Here is a 17,122-nt window from a genome sequence, read left to right on the forward strand (position 1 = left end):
GGACAGAGCCAGCTCTTCTGCTCTCCTGCCTTCAGTGCTAGTTCACCCAAAACCTCGCTGTGCTTCCTGGGAGAACCGCGGAGTCCACTCTCTGAAGAGTACTTCAGCTGGTGAGGGGCAGGGCCACATCTCCAGTTCTCAATTCCTTTAGGGCCAGCTTCCTCAGCATTCCTAGGCAAGGGGTGGGGGCAGGGCAGCTCTGCACATTCCTCAAACATCAACATGGCCCCAGGCAGCAGTCCAGACCATGGTTGCGCACCTGGACTTAGGTGGTAACAGACCCTGCTGTTGCAGGGTTATGGGGCCAGACAGGGTTCTCAGTGGTAGGATGGGAAATCAGAACTGCACCATAGCCCCAGGCCCTGAACTCTCACGTCAGGCAGTTCTTCACTAATCTCAAGTTTCCAGCTCTGCCTCTCTTTAATGTTCACACATCCCTCTGCTTCTCCTTCGGTGCTGTCTCTCCACAGTTTATTTGCTCATCATAGTGGCCCTGGGGCCTCTGGGTGTCTGGAGTTGTCTCAGTGGTGCTATGCCCCATGCATGCTGTATGGCACTGGGGCTGGGGGTCAACTCTGGTGTGGTCTGAGACCCCTGGGCACTGTAGCACCAGACATAGGGTCCTTTTGACCCTATTCTGTGTGTTGTTGGGCTGGAGGTCTTGGATGTGGTCTGCATGAGGCTGGGCAGGATCCTTAAAATATTCTTAATTACTACATATTTTAAGATTTTTCTCTGGCAAACTTTCTAAATATTCCACACTTTTCCTTATGCGTTATTTATATTTTAAAGACCTACTCTTCCATGTCTGAAAATACTACTTTTATTGAGTTATTTATTTATATTCCAGTTGGTGCTTCCTCTACCTCTCCTTCAAGTCCCTCCTCACCTCCTCTCTCCCATGTCCGCCCTCCTCCCCTTCTCCTTAGAGTAGTGGAGGTATCCCATGGATATCAACCAGTCTTGGCATATCAACTTGCAAGAAGACTAGGCTAGGCACATCTTCATCTAACGAGGCTAGACGAGGCAGGCCAGGTAGGGGAAAGGGATCCAAAGGGAAGCAATGTAGTCAGAGACAGCCACTGTGCCCACTTTAGAAATCCCACATGAAGACCCAACTGCACACTTGTTACATATGTGCATGGGGCCTAGGTCCCACCTCCTCATGCTCTTTGATTGGCAGTTCAGTCTCTATGATACCTTATGAGCCCAGGTTAGTTGATTCTGTTGGTTTTCTTGGGGTGTCCTCGACCCATCTAGCTCTTTCTATTCTTTCTTTCCCTCTTCCATTGGATTCTCCAAGCTACACTTAATGTTTGCCCGTGGGTCTCCACATCAGTTTCCCCAAGTTGCTGGGTGAAGCCTCTCTGATGACAGGTATGTTATGCAAGTTATGTTCTGCACCTGTATGCAAGTATGGAAGAATATCATGAAGTGTCGAGGGTGGGTTCCCTCTCATGGCATGAATCTGAAGGTGGGCCTGTCATTGGTTGGCCCTTCCCTCAAATTCTGCTCCTTCTTTTTCCCTGCACATGTTCCAATATTCTGTGGCTGTGTTGGTGTCCCCACTCCTCTATTGGAGGTCTTGCTTTATTACAGGAGAAGGCTGCTTCAGGCTCCATAACCCTCATTGCTAAGAGTCTTAGCTAGGGTCATTCTCATAGAATCCTGAGAGTTTCAATTGTCCTCTGTTTTTAGCTCATTGTCATTAGAGGTGTCCTCCCTCAATCTAGGAGTCTCTTGTAATACTCTCCCTCTGTCCTCCCTACACCTCATTCCTCCTGTTCCTACCCCTCCCCCATCCAGTCTCCTCCCTTTATCCACCCCTGATGTCTAGTCTATTACCCTTTCTCTGTGAGATTCAAGGGTCCCCCACTTGGGCCTTCCTTGTTAGTTAGCTTCATTGGGTCATGGTTTGTATCATGATTATCATGTACTTTATGACTAATATCCACTTATCAGTAAGTACATACCATGTTTGTCTTTCTGGGTCTTGGTTATCTCACTCAGGATGAACTTTTCTAGTTCCATCCATTTGCCTGCAAATTTCATGTCATTGTCTTAATGGTTGAGTAATAGTCCATTGTGTAAATGTATCACATTTTCTTTACCCATTCTTTGGTTGAGGGACATCTAGGTTGTTTTCAGTTTCTGGCTATTATGAACAAAACTGCTGTAAACATAGTTGAGCAAGTGTCCTTGTGGGATGGTGGAGCTCGTTTTGGGTATATATCTGGGTCTGGAAATAGATCTCTTCCCAATATTCTGAGGAACGTTCAAATTGATTTCCAAAGTGGTTGTAAAAGTTTGCAGTCCCACCAGCAATGAAGGAGGGTTCCTATTTCTCCACATCTTCCCCATTTCCCTGATGACTAAGGAGGTTGAACATTTCTTTGAGTGCTTCTCAGCTTTTAGAGATTCCTCTGTTGAGAATTCTCTGTTTAGCTCTGGATCATTTGGTTTACTGATGTCTAGTTTCTTGAGTTCTTTTTTTTTCTTCTCTTTTTTTTCTTGAGTTCTTTATATATATTTTGATGTCAGTTCTCTGTCACATATGGAGTTGGTGAAAATCTTTTCCTATTCTCTAGGCTGCTGTTTTGCACTATTCATGGTATGTTTTGCCTTACAAAAGCTTTTCAGTTCTGTGAGGCCCCATTTAGCAATTGTTGATCTGAATACCTGGGTCATTGGTGTTTTGTTCAAGATGTCTCCTGAATCAATGCATCTAATGATATTCCCCACTTTCTCTTCTATCAGATTCAGTGTATCTGGTTTTATGTTGAGGTCTTTGACCCACTTGGATTTAAATTTGTGCAGGGTGAAAAATATGGACCTTTTATCATTCTTCTACATGCAGATAGCCAGTTAGACCAGCACCATTTGTTAAAGATGTTTCCTTTTTTTCCATTGTATAGTTTTGGCTTCTTTGCTAAAAATCAAATATCATAGGTATATAGATTTACTTCTTCAATTAGATTCCCTTCATCACCCTGTCTGTCTTTGTGCCAAGGTCATGTGGTTTTTTTTATTACTATAGTTCTATAGGAAAGCTTGAAATCAGGGATGGTGATACCTCAGGCCTTTTATTATATAGGGTTGATTTTGCTATCCTGAGTTTTTGTTTGTTTGTTTGTTGTTTTTGAAGTTGTTATTTTTCTCTCAAGGTCTGTAAAGAATTGTGTTAAAATTTTGATGGGAATTGCACCATATCTGTAGACTGCTTTTGGTAGGAATGTCACTTTTATTAACTCTCAAGCCCCTTGCTGATCAGGTGAGAAGCTCATAGTTTGTTGACTCTTTTTGAGCCAGAGAGAAAGAAAAATGAAGTGTCCAACATGCAGAAAAAACCCTCACTAACTCTAGATGCAGAAGAGAAAGAAAAGCTCCAACAACCTTTATCGCTTTATACTTACTCAAAAAAATTACCTCACACAACTGTCAGGTAGAACCATTACAGCAGGATAATTGATTACATAATTTTATAAACACTTTTACATTCAAACAAGTTCATAGTAAGTTTAAGGCAATAGTTCATGTCATAGATTGATAAGGGTTAAGGAGTTACAACAGAATTTTTTTTACATGTCTTTCTTTTTTTGTTTGTTTGTTTTATTAAGTTTTTTTGTTTGTTTACATGTCTTTCCATTAAGACTAGTATTTGACTAAACATTCATTATGTAGCTTTTAGATCCATAAGTTTGCTATAAGTTTAAAGCAATAATTTTTATGTCACAGGTTAGCATGGTTTTGCTAAGAGACAAATCATTTGAAGTTTTATATAAACTAGTTAATATTTTATTTCCTGTCCTTGCATCTACAATGAATTATACATTCCAAGTTTATGACCTTTAGTTACCAGATAATGGTCTCACATCTAACCTAGAATGTTTGCCTTGGTTATGAATTTGTTTGAAGCCTGCTTTCTTTTCCTAGTGTAATTAGTCTGTGACACATGAAAGTTACAGAACTCTATTTGTATCCTTTTATTCTATAAAGGGCTTGGAAATTACTTGTATCTATTTAGATATTCTATAAAATCATTATCAGGAATAGTGTAATCATCAATTTGTCTACACAGTATTACTACATGAAAGTACATCTTCATGTTGATCTGCAAGAAATTTGCCCAATTGGGTGGGCTGATGCCCAGGAACCACTGGGCTATGTAATAGTGACAGGAAAGGCACATCAGCAGCAAGTAGCAATCCTGGGATGGAGTCTCTAAGGACTCTGCATCTTAGCACTCATCCAGCACAGCCATGCAAAGCGGTTGGCCATCTCCTGAAAACTCACTTGCTTGCCTTAGCTGTTCCTAGACAGCTTCTGCCAAAAACACAGGGTTCGTGCTTTGCCTCAGCTATTTTGAAAAAGAATATTTCTATTTTTTTTCTAAAATGCCACAGTTTATTTGAGACTACCCCCTCTCAATTAGTAAAAGTCAATGCCCCTGCCCCAAATAAATTTAGGGGATTTGAATGTCAGAGAGAGGATGGAAAGCCAGGTTAGTTTATTGTGATGATCAAGCACAAACCACAGGTAACATATGACGATACACATTGCTCTGTTGCTCTGGAGTTTGTGGATTGTCTAGACGGCTGTGTCTTGTTGTACAGAGGCTGGGCTGCCCCAGGATGGCTGTGCTCCAACTCCCATGCTCATGGGATAGGTGGACAGGCTGGAGAGGACAGCAGGATGACAGAACATATCCAAGGGAGCAACACACTTCCAACTCAGCCAACTCAGGCTCCGAGTTGAAACTCAGAGTCAGAGCAAACAGCCTTAAAGGTACAAGGCCACAGGCAGGGAGTATAGTGAGTGGTGAAGTGAACCAGACAACTCCACTTATCAGAGCGAATCACACTGTGGATCAACAAAAACATTTCTAGCTGCCGAAGGATCGCCACCCAGACTAATGTGGAGTCAAGTTGTCCGTTCTGGATATCTTGTCTGTCTCCCATTGCTATAACAGACTACTTTAGTACCCAGAGACTAGGTGTGGTTGCTTGAATGAAAATGGCCCCCACAGTTCTATAGGGAGTGGCACTTAAGTGTAGTAGGTGTGGCATTGCTGGAGGTGGTAGGCTTTGAGATTTCAACAGCTCGAGCCAGTTCACTTCCTGCTGCCCGCTCATCTGTGGGTAGAACCCTTAGCTCCTTCTCCAGCACCATGTCTGCCTGAATGCTGCCATGCTCCCCGCCATGACAATAGAGAGCTAAACCTCTGAAATGGCTAGCCAGCCCCAATGAAATCTTTTTCTTTATAAGACTCACTGTGGTCATGATGTCTCTTCACAGCGATAGAAATCCTAACTAAGACACTAGGTAATTTATAAAAACAAAGATTCACTCACGTTACAGTTTTAGATGCTGGAAGTCAAAGGTTAAAAGGCCACATCTATTGAAAACCTTCTTGCTGATAGAGACTCTTTGAAGAATTCTCAGGTGGCACAGGTCATCACATGGCCAGAGGAGTCACTGCTCTGTTTTATAACAGACAGACCTAGTTTCGAGATGATCCATGAATCATTGATTCCATCATCCAGGTAGGCAGAGTCCCCTGACCCAATCACCTCTTAAAGGTCCCACCTAGTCTCACTTTACTGTCTCAAAACGAAGATTACATTTCAATAGGCTTTGCTGTGGGACAGTACTACATAAATTCTAATGACCATTGTATTCCTAGAGTATATCTATCAGTATATTTATGTATATATATGAATATATGAATATGTATGTATGTATTGGTCGAGCCATAGTTATGAACTGTTTTCTGAAATTAGGGAAGAACTGAGGACCCTAGTGATGGTTACTCTGAGGCTCTACTGGTGGCTTAGCAGGGTGAAGTGGGTTAGAGACTTCTGGAAGGCAAAGCTGGTCCTATCAGCCAGCCACTCATTTGTATCTTTGGAGTAGCCACCAAGGGCTATTCAAAGTGTCTGAAAGTGATTATCTTTTGGAATGTGTTTGCAACAGTGACAGTAGAACCTTGGTGAAGGAAGTGCTCAGGGATGAAGATTTGATGACAGAGGTTCAGGTAGACTAACCATAAAGGTTTTCCTCCAACACCAGGCAAAGACACTGCGATCTTCCTTAAGATTAGACATCAACTAGCATGTTGAAAGAAAGTAGGATCCAGTTACAGGGAGAGTAAAACAGAAATGAAGCAAAGAGAAGGAAGAGGGGGGTGTGTGTGTGTGTGTGTGTGTGTGTGTGTGTGTGTGTGTGTGTGTGTAAAACAGGAATAGATACATAGCAAAGTAGCAATGTTTGACAATAGTTCTGCCATAATCTGTATGAGGAAGAAGTTGAACACCAATGGCATGACCCCTAGACCTCCTGCCATCATGGTGATTATAGCAGTTCATTTCCTCTGAATCTGTTTCTGGCCTACATCTGGCCATTGCAGAAAACACAATTAGAAGATGGAATCATGGGGAATTGCTATCGTGATGTAGCTTCCTTGCAGCAGGACATTGGCTGAAATGTTCTTGGTGTTGGAGGAAAGATACACATGACACACATGCATACATGCAGACAAAACACTCAGATATATAAATTAAATCTTTAAAACACCAACTGATATTACATTTGTGTGTAATAGTTTTGTTTTAGTAGTAACAAACAGCAAACAAAACAAAACAAAAATTACCTTTACACGGATGTTACATTTAACAATATGTGATTATCGAACGGTGACATTCAGCCTTCCTAACGCTGTGACTCATGTTGTGGTGACCTTTAAGCATAAAGTTATTTTATTGCTACCTCATAACTGTAATTTTGCTACTGTTATGAACTATAATGTAAACATCTGATACGCAACCCCAAGGGGGTCATGACCCACAAGCTGAGAAACACTGTTAGCTAAGAAAAAGATAGAATAGGAGATTTGTCTTATAAAGATGAAATTTGTATTTATTCTGAATCAAGCCTTTAATGCTTTATAAGTGAAGGCTGGAAATAAATCACAGAAGGGAGACGCTTTGTGGATTTTCAATCCAGGCTTAAATATATGCACTGTGTGCATGTTAGTCATAGAAGAAAGTGCTGATCAAAACTACATCATTGGAGATGAACAGGCCACTGGCCAGGCTGGTGCCCCGTGGCCATCACAAGCTGGCCATTCTTCCTGGAGCTCACAAGTGGTCAGGCACCGGGCTTGCCCTGGATGGACAGAGTACAGAATTCTTGTGTCTTCAGAATGCTCCCACCCTATTGGAAACCCCGAGGATTGTACATCTGAGGGAAAGCCATTCAGGATGCCAGACTTCATCCATGACCTTGACCTGTGACTCTAAGCCTAGGCAGCCAGCCAGACCTCTCCATAGATACCCTTACATCTGACCAGGAGCAAAAGGGAGGGTAGTGGCTCCAGTTACGCACTAGTTTCCCACGATATAGTCTAGAGTGTAAACTTCATGAATTGTCACAGAAATGTATACTCTTGACAGGCTTCTTTCGGCAGGCTTCACAGTGCGGGCTCTGGAGACTGGACTCTTTTCCTTCCATGGTCAGCAGCAACTCCTCAAAATAGAGGAGCTGGTCAACTTCAAAGCAGTCACTGGCCAGAGGAACCACTGTCTCCAGATGCTCCCAGATCTCTGCTTCTCTGGCATTCTGATGCCTTGCTCTCTTGAGGTAATCATAGACTTCCTCAAATGTTTCCGTTCCTAGCTTCTGTACAGCTGATCTGCCAAGAAAGGTAGGAAAGATTACAGGTCTCGCACAGAGATCACCTGCAGGAAAATGTACTTTAAAGATGATGGTTATACAAATAACACTGTGACCCTGGCATTTAGGAGGGAAAAGAGAGAACCCTAAGGTACAGAATCTCATCCTCGGCATTCAACAGTGGTCAACAAGCAAAGCTTGAGTGTTTGCTGTTTGTGTCCCAGGTTTCAGATGCTATGAACACAGCAGAAAATACGTAAGGCATATTCTTGCCTTCACCTATGTGTTTGTACACAGTGGATCTGTTGATGTTTTCTTACGATAATAACCCAAGAAAGGCTACTTACAATGAAAAGAAAAAAAATCCAGAAAAATAGCCATACACAACATAAGAATAAAAATTCGAAACAAAATATTAGCAACGGCACAGAAGACCTGAAGAGCATGCGCACAGAACTCAGAGACCTGCCCTCAACACCACGTGGGGACACAGATTCTTCTCTGACATTGACAGGAACAAATTATCTCTTAGACGACTCCGGTCTCAACAACATTCACGCATGTAAGCACACTTAAATCTTTTTCTAAATTATAGGTCAAAAAAAAAAATTCAGCCACGCCATAAACTCTTGTGAGGCCAAGAGGAAGTGGGCAGGCAGGTGCTACTATACCGATCCAGAAATGTACTGGAATGCTCACGATTCACAGAATGGAGAGTCCTGTTCAGAGGGATGTTCCTGCTGTTGTTTGTGGTGTCGGAAAGGAGGACAGCATCCTTTGTACTGTAAGGTATGGAAGGAGGGGACTATCGCTACCGTCAGTCAGAGACTCAAATACAGAGAAGTTCCATTTTAATTTCCCTGTCCCTTTTTATATCCCGCTTCCTTTGCCCCAATCCTTCATTTACAGTTTGAACAGCACAAGGGTGGACAGGCAGCAGGGGATGACAGAGGACTGGATACCCACTTACCAGGCTTATCAGGCAAGAATGCTGCGGGTGGGCTAATGGCACCTAACAGAGTCCAGCGGTCAAGCTGGCCGGTATCCAAAGCAAATCCTGCTGTACCTTTGTCTGACTCAGGGAACCCAGGCTCCCAGGGAGCACTTCCACTCTCCTTGCCCAAATCTAGTCTCCCTTCACCAGACCCACTTACTTGGCTTTTGTTCTGCCCTTTTAAAACTTGGTTACTTTATTTACATTTCAAATGTTATCCCTCCCCAAACCTCCTAGCCCCTCCCCTCCCCCTGCTTCTATGAGGAAGCTCCCGACGCACCCACTCCCACCTCACTACCCTAGCATTCCCCTACACTGGGGCATCGAGCCTTCACAGGACCAAGGGTCTCCCCTCTCATTGATGCCAGACAAGGCCATCTGCTACATGTGTGGCTGAAGCCATGGGTACTCCCTGTGAACTCTTTGGTGGGTAGTTTAGTCCCTGGGAGTTTTAGAGTGTCTGGTTGGTTGATATTGTTGTTCTTCCTATGGGATTGCCAACCCCTTCATCTCCTACAGTCCTTCCCCTAACTTCTTCATTGAGGTCCCCGTGTTCAGTCCAATGGTTGACTGTAAGTATCCACATCTGTATTGGTCAAGCTCTGGCAGAGCCTCTCAGGGGACAGCTATACCAGGCTCCTGTCAGCAAGTGCTTCTTGGTATCATCTATGTTCTCTGCTTTTTTTACCCTATTAAACATTGGCTATTATGTTTTGTTCTTTAATTTTGTTTTGAAACAGAATCTTATGTAGCCCAGGGTGGCTTCAGACACTCTATGTAGTTGATGCTGGCCTTGAACCCCTAATCCTCCTGAGTCTTGTGACGGCACTTACAGCAATACTGACTATTCTTTCTCTCCTTTATTTATCTCTATCTCAGAGGCTATAAAGAAAAAGGCCGCAGGTGGCTTTGGCTCTATAAGAGTAACATGTGACATATCCTCCCATTTCAAATCCTAGTTTAATTTTGAAACAATCTCATATTAACAGAAAAGTTCCAGAAGGGCAGACTCCTCTTTTGTACTCTCAGCCTTTGAGAATGACTTGCTAAGATCATGCTTCCCCACAATCATTTGGTCTTTCATACATAAAAACTCACCGTGAAGGCCAGTCCCCCAACCAGGAAACTGACACCACCGACTGCTGCCATCTGTTACTCTCACCAACGTCCAAAACACTGCTGTATAGCAGAGGCTGAAGAATGACCTTGATCTAGTCTCTCCGTGATCAACTCTCAAGAAAGTCAGAAGCCAGTTTGTGAGGAGACTCCCTTAGTAGGGCCACCTGTACCTGCTGGGTCTACCCACTCTCTCTCTGGGCTGTCTCCTTTTACGTTCCCCCGTACCTGGCAGCAGGAATCTAGCCTCCTGTTATCTTGGGGGTTTCTTACAGAGGCCCCAATATGTTGCTTATTTACTTAATATTTTTATATTGTATTTTAAATGTCTTCTTTAGTTTACAAGTGGGTTCTACCGATTGTCCACCCCTCGCCTTCCTCCTACCCATTTTTCCCTCCTAGGTTCCCCAGGCTCTGTCATTTTCAGGACCCACGTGTCACCCACTCCCACCCTCCCTTGTCATCTCTGATGGCATCGTTATTGTTCTCCTTTGGTCTTCTCCACTTTCATTCACACTTATACCTGCTTGCTCATTTGTGTGTGTGTGTGTGTGTGTGTGTGTGTGTGTGTGTGTGTGTGTAACTAGGATTTACATATGAAAGAAAATGGTTTTTATTTCTGAGTTTGGGTTACTTTGTTTAATATTATACTTTCCAGGCCCATCTATTTCACTGAAAGTTTCACAATTCCAATTTTTTTCGACATGGATAAAATCCCCTTGTGTATGTGGGTCACGTGTCATCATTCATTCATCTGTGACACGTGGGCTAGTTCCATTTCCTTGCGATTATAAATATGACAGCAATGAACACGGCCATGCAGGTATCTCTGTGCTATGTGGGGTCTTTGTGAATTGGTCCAGGAGTTGACTGCCTATCAGCCTGGCCACATGGTAATTTTATTTTTAATTTTCTGAGTATCTTTGCACTGATTTCCATAATGGTGGTATTATTTTGCATTCTGATCAGCAGTGAATTAGGGCCCCTCGTTCCCCACATCCTCACCACCATGTATTGATGACAGCCACTCTCATCTGGATGAGTTGCTCTCTCAAGGTAGTCTTAGTGTACATTTTCCAGTTGACTAGGGATGTTGAACACTTTCTTAAATACTTATTTTTCAGACACTTTTATTTCTTCCTTTGAGGACTGCATGCTCATTTCAATAGCCCATTTATTAACTGGAAGGCATTTGGTGTTTAATTTTTACAGTTCTTTCTCCATCGCACCACAGACTGTAATGAGAAAGATACCCTGGTACTGGCATAAACAGATGGTTAGGCCGGTTAAGAGAATAGAGGATTCAGAAATAATCTGGCATAGCTAAAGCCACCTAATTTTTTGACAAAAAAATGACAGTCTATTCAACAAATGATGCTGGCAAAATTGGGTAACCACCTGGGTAGGGTGAAACTGGAGTTCCATTTTTTACCTTGTAAAAATCCAACTTGACATGCGTAAAATACCTTGATTTTAAGACCTGAAATACTGAAGCTGCTAGAGGCAAACACGGGGATGTGCTTCAAGGCACAGGCAAGGCAGAATCTTTCTGAACAGAACTCCAACTGCGTAGGCATTTGCCTCAGGGTTAGCATATGGGCCGACATAAACTTTAAAAAGTTTCTGTACAGCAAAAGAGACCATCAACAGAGCAAACAGACAGCTCACAGGATGGGGAAAATCTTTACCAGCTACATGTCAGACGAGAGGCAAACACAGAATTTATAACATTCGTAGCAGATGTGTAGTTTGGTCTTCATGTGGGTCCCCTAACAATTGGAAGGGGGCTGTCTCTGACTCCGCTGCCTGCCATTGGATCTCCCTCCCTTACCTGGACTGGTGTGTGAGCCAATAGGAGAGGAACTGCTGAGACTTGATGTAGCGGGGGTGTGGTACCCAAGGGGGGCTTCTCCTCCTCTTCAGAGGAGGAAGGAAGGTAATGGAAGGAGGGATTTGTGAGGGTGGGACTGGTGGGAGAGGAGAGCAAGGAGGTTGTGACTGGGATGTGGAGTGAATAAATAAATATTAAAGAATAAAGAACTGAAAAAATTAAACTCATATGCACTTTCAATAATTTTCTCTTTTTCTCTTGGGATGAAAACCAAAGCAGGGCCTGACAAGGGGAACATTTGAATCTAGGTACTAAAGTAGTGATGTTGCCATACAGCTCTCCTGCTGCTGTGAGAAGTAAGGCTTCCCCTTAGAGAAAGAAAGCATTTTCTCACGTGAATCCCATCATCGGAGGGCACACCCAGAGCTGAGGGACAACCTCTCACAGCAGCCATTAGCTTCTCAGGATAAGGTGGGGCCATGGTGCACCATGAAGCACTGAAGTCCTATCTAAAGCTCTGTGTGCTGGCTGGTGGGTCCTGCCACCGACCTCTTGCATGTCTTTGTGTGTGACTTCCAACTCAGAGGCTCAGTGACTTCATCTGCAATCTAGAGGTGATGCCTGGGGCTTCCTCGAACTGCGATGTTCAGAAACTCACAAACATTCTTTGCTTGCTGGTGACCAGTGCATATTTATTGAAAGAATAAAGAAATAAACGATTCAAAGACCAGTAGAAAACTAGATAGCAAGTCATGAATTTGATACTTTCTTACAACAGGTGAAGATGGACAGTATTAAGAGCCTTTGGTCAGATGAGTGGTCCTTCCTTGGGAAGAAGGGGAAAGAGAAGCCTGCGGGACATGTGTTTGCTTGAGGATCTAAGTACCAGCGACTGTCTCTTTTGTGCGAGCAATGGAGTTCTCAGTAAAGACTTTACGTACTTTTAGAGAACAATTACAGATAATAAAATTTACCCTTTTGGGAGTATAGTTCTGAGTCAGATAAACCACAGTTTATAATCAGTCCCTGAGACAGAGAATGTTTCTATGTAACTCCTCAACCCCAAATGCATTTCCTTGAATCCTATTGTAATTCTTTTTGAATCCTTTCTTTACTTTTGGTGACTGATGGTCTGTCTTTTCCAGAGTGTCATGTATGGAACCATTCAGAATACAGTTGTGCTATCTTTCTATTCCTATAAGACAGTGCCCAACCCAAGTAACTTTTGAAGTAAAGGCAGTTTCTGGAGGTTCAAATCTAAGGTCAAGTGGCCATATTGGTTGGGGCCTCAGGTGAGAGAGGCAGGGCATATGAGGTGATGAGGAAGAGGATGATGGGATCAGAGTCCCATGATTCCCTTTACAGGCATTGTCCTAAGTACCCAAGGTTACTTCTTAAAGGGCCACGACATTTCCCAATAACACTCCGCTGGTGACCTAGCCTTACATATGAACCACTGAAACCAGAGGAAAAGCTTTTTTCGCTTGGCACAGTGCCCTGGATGTTATCAAAGCTGTCGGATGTATCACGATTCATCCCTCTGTTCTACTGGTCAGCATTTCCTCTACCACGCCCCATTGGTCCGCCCATTCACAGATGACCAACAGTTGGGTTCTTTCTAGATTTTGGGCATTATGAATTGCATTACTATATGTATTTACATGTGTTTCAGGAGAGCATATAGTTTTATTTCCTAGGATAAATGGCTAAGGGTAGTGTTGATGGGCTGTATGGTAATTGTATGTTTAATATTGTAAGAAATCATCATCTTCCAACTTGGCTGTTCCACTCTGCAGCTCCACCCCCAATGCTCCTGCTGTCTTATGTCCTTGTCACCATTTATACTGTCTTTAAAGCTGATGCAGGGCTTCAGGTCTCTATTATCCATCATTTACATGAGGGTAAGTATGCAAAAGGTGGCCCATTTTACACGTGAAGAAATTGGTATGCAGACATCAATGTTGAGTGGAGGTGAGTGAAGATCAGTTCTCCCAGGCTTTGCTTCTAGCTAGCTGTACACACGACCAGGTCACACTTCTCTAGGCCAGGCGCTACCTCCATTTATAAAGCCACTCATGAACGGAGAGGTCTCTAGGTGCATTGCTACAAGAGATATTGCTAATAACTTGTACACATACAGGTGACCTCTTTTACTTAGTATCCACTAATGGAGTCTCTAAATGTCTAAGGTCCTGTAAGATAAATGAACAAGAAGACAGATGGCAGTGGGTAGAAGTATTCCACCCTAAAGTGTGTTTTTCTGCCGAATGCTAGAGTCTCCCCACGACGCCAGGCATTCTATTTCTTGCCAGCCCTGTGGAGGGGTGAACACACAGAGTGGGCACTGCTGCATGTTTTCTGTTCCACTTCATTATTAACACTGTAACTTCATTCCTCCACAGTTCTCAACCTCAGAGAATCTAAGAGGAAGGCATGGGCAGGTACAGTGGCTGTGGGGAGCTGCTTCTCTGACCCTCCAGAGGGGAAGAATTCTGTCCTCTCACGGTGAAGTGAGAAGTGCAAAACTGCGAATTCCCCTTGCAACTCTTCCTAAGGGCCTTAGCTCCTTCAGGAGTTACTCCCCCTACTTGCTTTTCCCCTCACTCCCTTTCTCCCCCCTCACATCCCTCCATCCCTCCTAACACTATCACATGGGTGTTGAGTGTTAGTGTGGATTTTGGAGAGGATACTGCCAAGCTACAGTGAGGGTGTGGCTCAGAAGAGGAGACCCAGGCTCCTGGATATGCAAATACTGCTGGCTTCACCCACTCCTTGTTCCAGGGGAAGAGAGGTAGCGAAGGGCTGCTCAGAGCACTACAGGATCCAGATGCGTGCCTTTGACTGGGGCTTACGTATGAGAGGTGGGAGGGAGTTTTCATTAGTTTAAGGGTAGAGGTAGGAGATGGTGTCTGGGATGGAGACATGAATCATGAACATGAATTATCCCTCGTAGACTCTGAGAGAAGAGCCGCCATGTTTAGAGGACAGGAAGGCTCAGAGTATGTAAGTTCTGTAAGGACAAGAGTGACTAGGGAAGTTAGGGACTCTTTGGAGAAGAGTGGTAAGAGACAGGGTGAAGGAGACACCGCACAAGGTCATCTCCACAGATAAGGAAAAGGCTCTTGAAAGAGTTCAACATCCCCTCATAATAATATTCATGAAGAAACTAAGAATGTAATGAATGTGTCTCGACACAATTAAACCATATTATAGTAAACCTCATTTGCTGTACAAAATGGGATGGCAGAGGCATTCTCTCTAAAATATGAGCTGAGACAAGGGTGCCTAGTCTCTCTGCTCTTGTCAGATACAGCACTTGAAGGCTTGGCTAGTGCAAGAAAACAGCAGAAAGAAAGAAATAAAATATAAATAGTAAAAGATGTGAAATTATCCCTATTTGTAGATATGATCCTATACTTAGAAGAACCTAAATTCCTCACCAGAAAATTCTGAGCTGTAATAACTTACAGCAAAGTAGTAGGAGAGAAAATCAATATACCAATAACAAATTTGGTGAGAAAGAAATTTAGGGGAAAAATCCCATTCATAATAGCTTCATATAAACAAACACCAGACAAAAATGTTGGACTACCCAGCCAAGGAGGTGCGAGACTTCTGCAGTGGTAGCCCTATTTATTACAAAGTCACATTTGTGTGTGTGTGTGTGTGTGTGTGTGTGTGTGTGTGTGTGTGTGTGTGTTTGTGGGGGGCTGTGAGTGTGGGTGCGGAGTTCAGAGACAGCCTGAAGATGGGAGCGAACCTTTGTCTACTATAAACATTTGACAGGGGACTAATATCACCCATAACTGCTAAAGAACTAAGGCTCTCCCATCCCTCAGAATTGAGGCATTCAGTCATTAGGTGAACTGAACAGATAATCATGGAAAGAAGAAATATAAACTGCCAATAAATATGTGGGGAAATAGTCAACCTCCTTAGCCATCAGGGAAATGCACACCACAGAGACACTGAGATTCCATCTCTCTCCAGACTGAATGACACCATCCAGAAAATGGAGACAAGGAATGCTGGTGAAATGCAGAGAAAGAGCATCATCCGCACTCTGCTCCTGGGTGTGTGAGCCAACTGCAGACTCCTGGGAATCTGAACGGAGCTTCTTTGGAAACCAGAAGCAAAGCAAACCCAGTTGTCCATAGTTAGCATCCCTGGGCATTTACTAGAAGAACTCTAAGCAAGCATGGCACACGGAATCTGCACATGCATATTTACGGCAGCTCTGTTTAGAACAGCTAAGAAGAGGAGCCAGCCCAGGGGCCCTCCAACAGCGACTGGATAAAGAAAATGTCACACATGTGCACAGCGAGATTCTGTTCAGTCGCAAGGAATGACACTAGGCCAGGGCGATGGCTCAGTTAATAGAGTGCCTGCTGGGCAAACATGACCTGGGCTCAGATCCCAGCAGCCATGTAAAAGCCAGGCATAGAGGTGTGTGTCTGCAACCCCGGGGTTGGGGACAGGAGGCTGGCACCGTCCGACAGACCTGTGGACAGCCTAGACAAATCAATGTGCTCCGGTTCTCCAGGTTTGAGACCTCGTCTCAAAATAAGGTTGCAGGCTGGTGTGACGGCTGCGTGGATAAAAGTTCTCACCTGCAATCTTAGTGATCCACAGTTGATTCTCTGAGCTTCATGGTGGAAACCGAGAACTCATTCCTAAAGGCTGTCCTCTGAGTGCCACATGTGTGTCCATGTGCACAGAAACACTTTACACAATAACAATAAAAGGCGGGACATGACCAAAGGAGACGCTGGCTCCTTCTGACTCTGACTTCTGGTCTCCGCATGCATGGTGTGAAAGCACACACTCATGCACTACCGCACACCGAAGAGCTCAGACATCACAGCCCTTACACACACACACGCACAACAGAATTGAAAAGAAAGAATGAAATTGGGAAATGAATAGAACTGGAGACCGTTGTCTAAAGCAAAAGAAGCCAGTTTCAGAAATATAAACATTGCACGTTTTTATTTGTATAGAGAATATAGATAAGCTACTTTCATGACACAAAATATCCAGAGAGGAACAAAAAGAACAAGAGGAGGGCATGAGGGGAGAGAAAGACAAAGTAGCGCGTGTGGGATCTAGATATAGAGTGAGACACATTCGTACACACAGGAATGCCAAAAGGGGAACTATTTGGCATTCATATATCACACACACACACACACACACACACACACACACACATAATAAAATACATTCATAAAGAAGAATCTCAAAAGCAGAGATAAGGGGAGTCACCCAAGCAGGCTATGGCCTTGGAGCCTCTGTGAAGGATGGTGAGTTAACCTCAGAGGCACAGGGAGCCTCTGACCGGCTGCCATGGTCTCAGCAGTGTCCCAACAAGACTCTGTGTCATTTAGGGTGGCTGAACAAGGAGCCACTGCCTACAAGAGATCACAAATGCCTCAGTACGGACCCAGTGACTGATTGCCCACCTGACCCTAATGTCAGGGTCACGGGGGGATGCCATTCTCCTGCTGAGC

The 17,122-nt window shown here is 43.8% G+C and overlaps 1 protein-coding gene across 12 annotated transcripts in view; it reads right to left on the bottom strand.

Moving 5' to 3' along the window:
- Positions 1–3,572: 3,572 nt before the first annotated feature.
- Nek11 (NIMA-related kinase 11) overlaps positions 3,573–17,122 on the bottom strand; it is a 259,233-nt gene continuing 245,683 nt past the window's right edge. For 11 of the 12 annotated variants that reach the window (XM_017595687.3, XM_039081562.2, XM_063265610.1 and 8 more), the window contains one exon: positions 6,551–7,690. In XM_017595687.3, the coding sequence (XP_017451176.1) occupies positions 7,417–7,690 (274 nt within the window). In that variant the 3' untranslated portion in view covers positions 6,551–7,416. Of the gene's footprint in view, positions 7,691–17,122 lie in introns of all 12 variants that reach the window. The other variant, NM_001413824.1, reaches the window with a different exon arrangement.

Source organism: Rattus norvegicus, chromosome 8 (assembly GCF_036323735.1).
Source record: "Rattus norvegicus strain BN/NHsdMcwi chromosome 8, GRCr8, whole genome shotgun sequence".
Taxonomy (NCBI): Eukaryota; Metazoa; Chordata; class Mammalia; order Rodentia; family Muridae; genus Rattus; species Rattus norvegicus.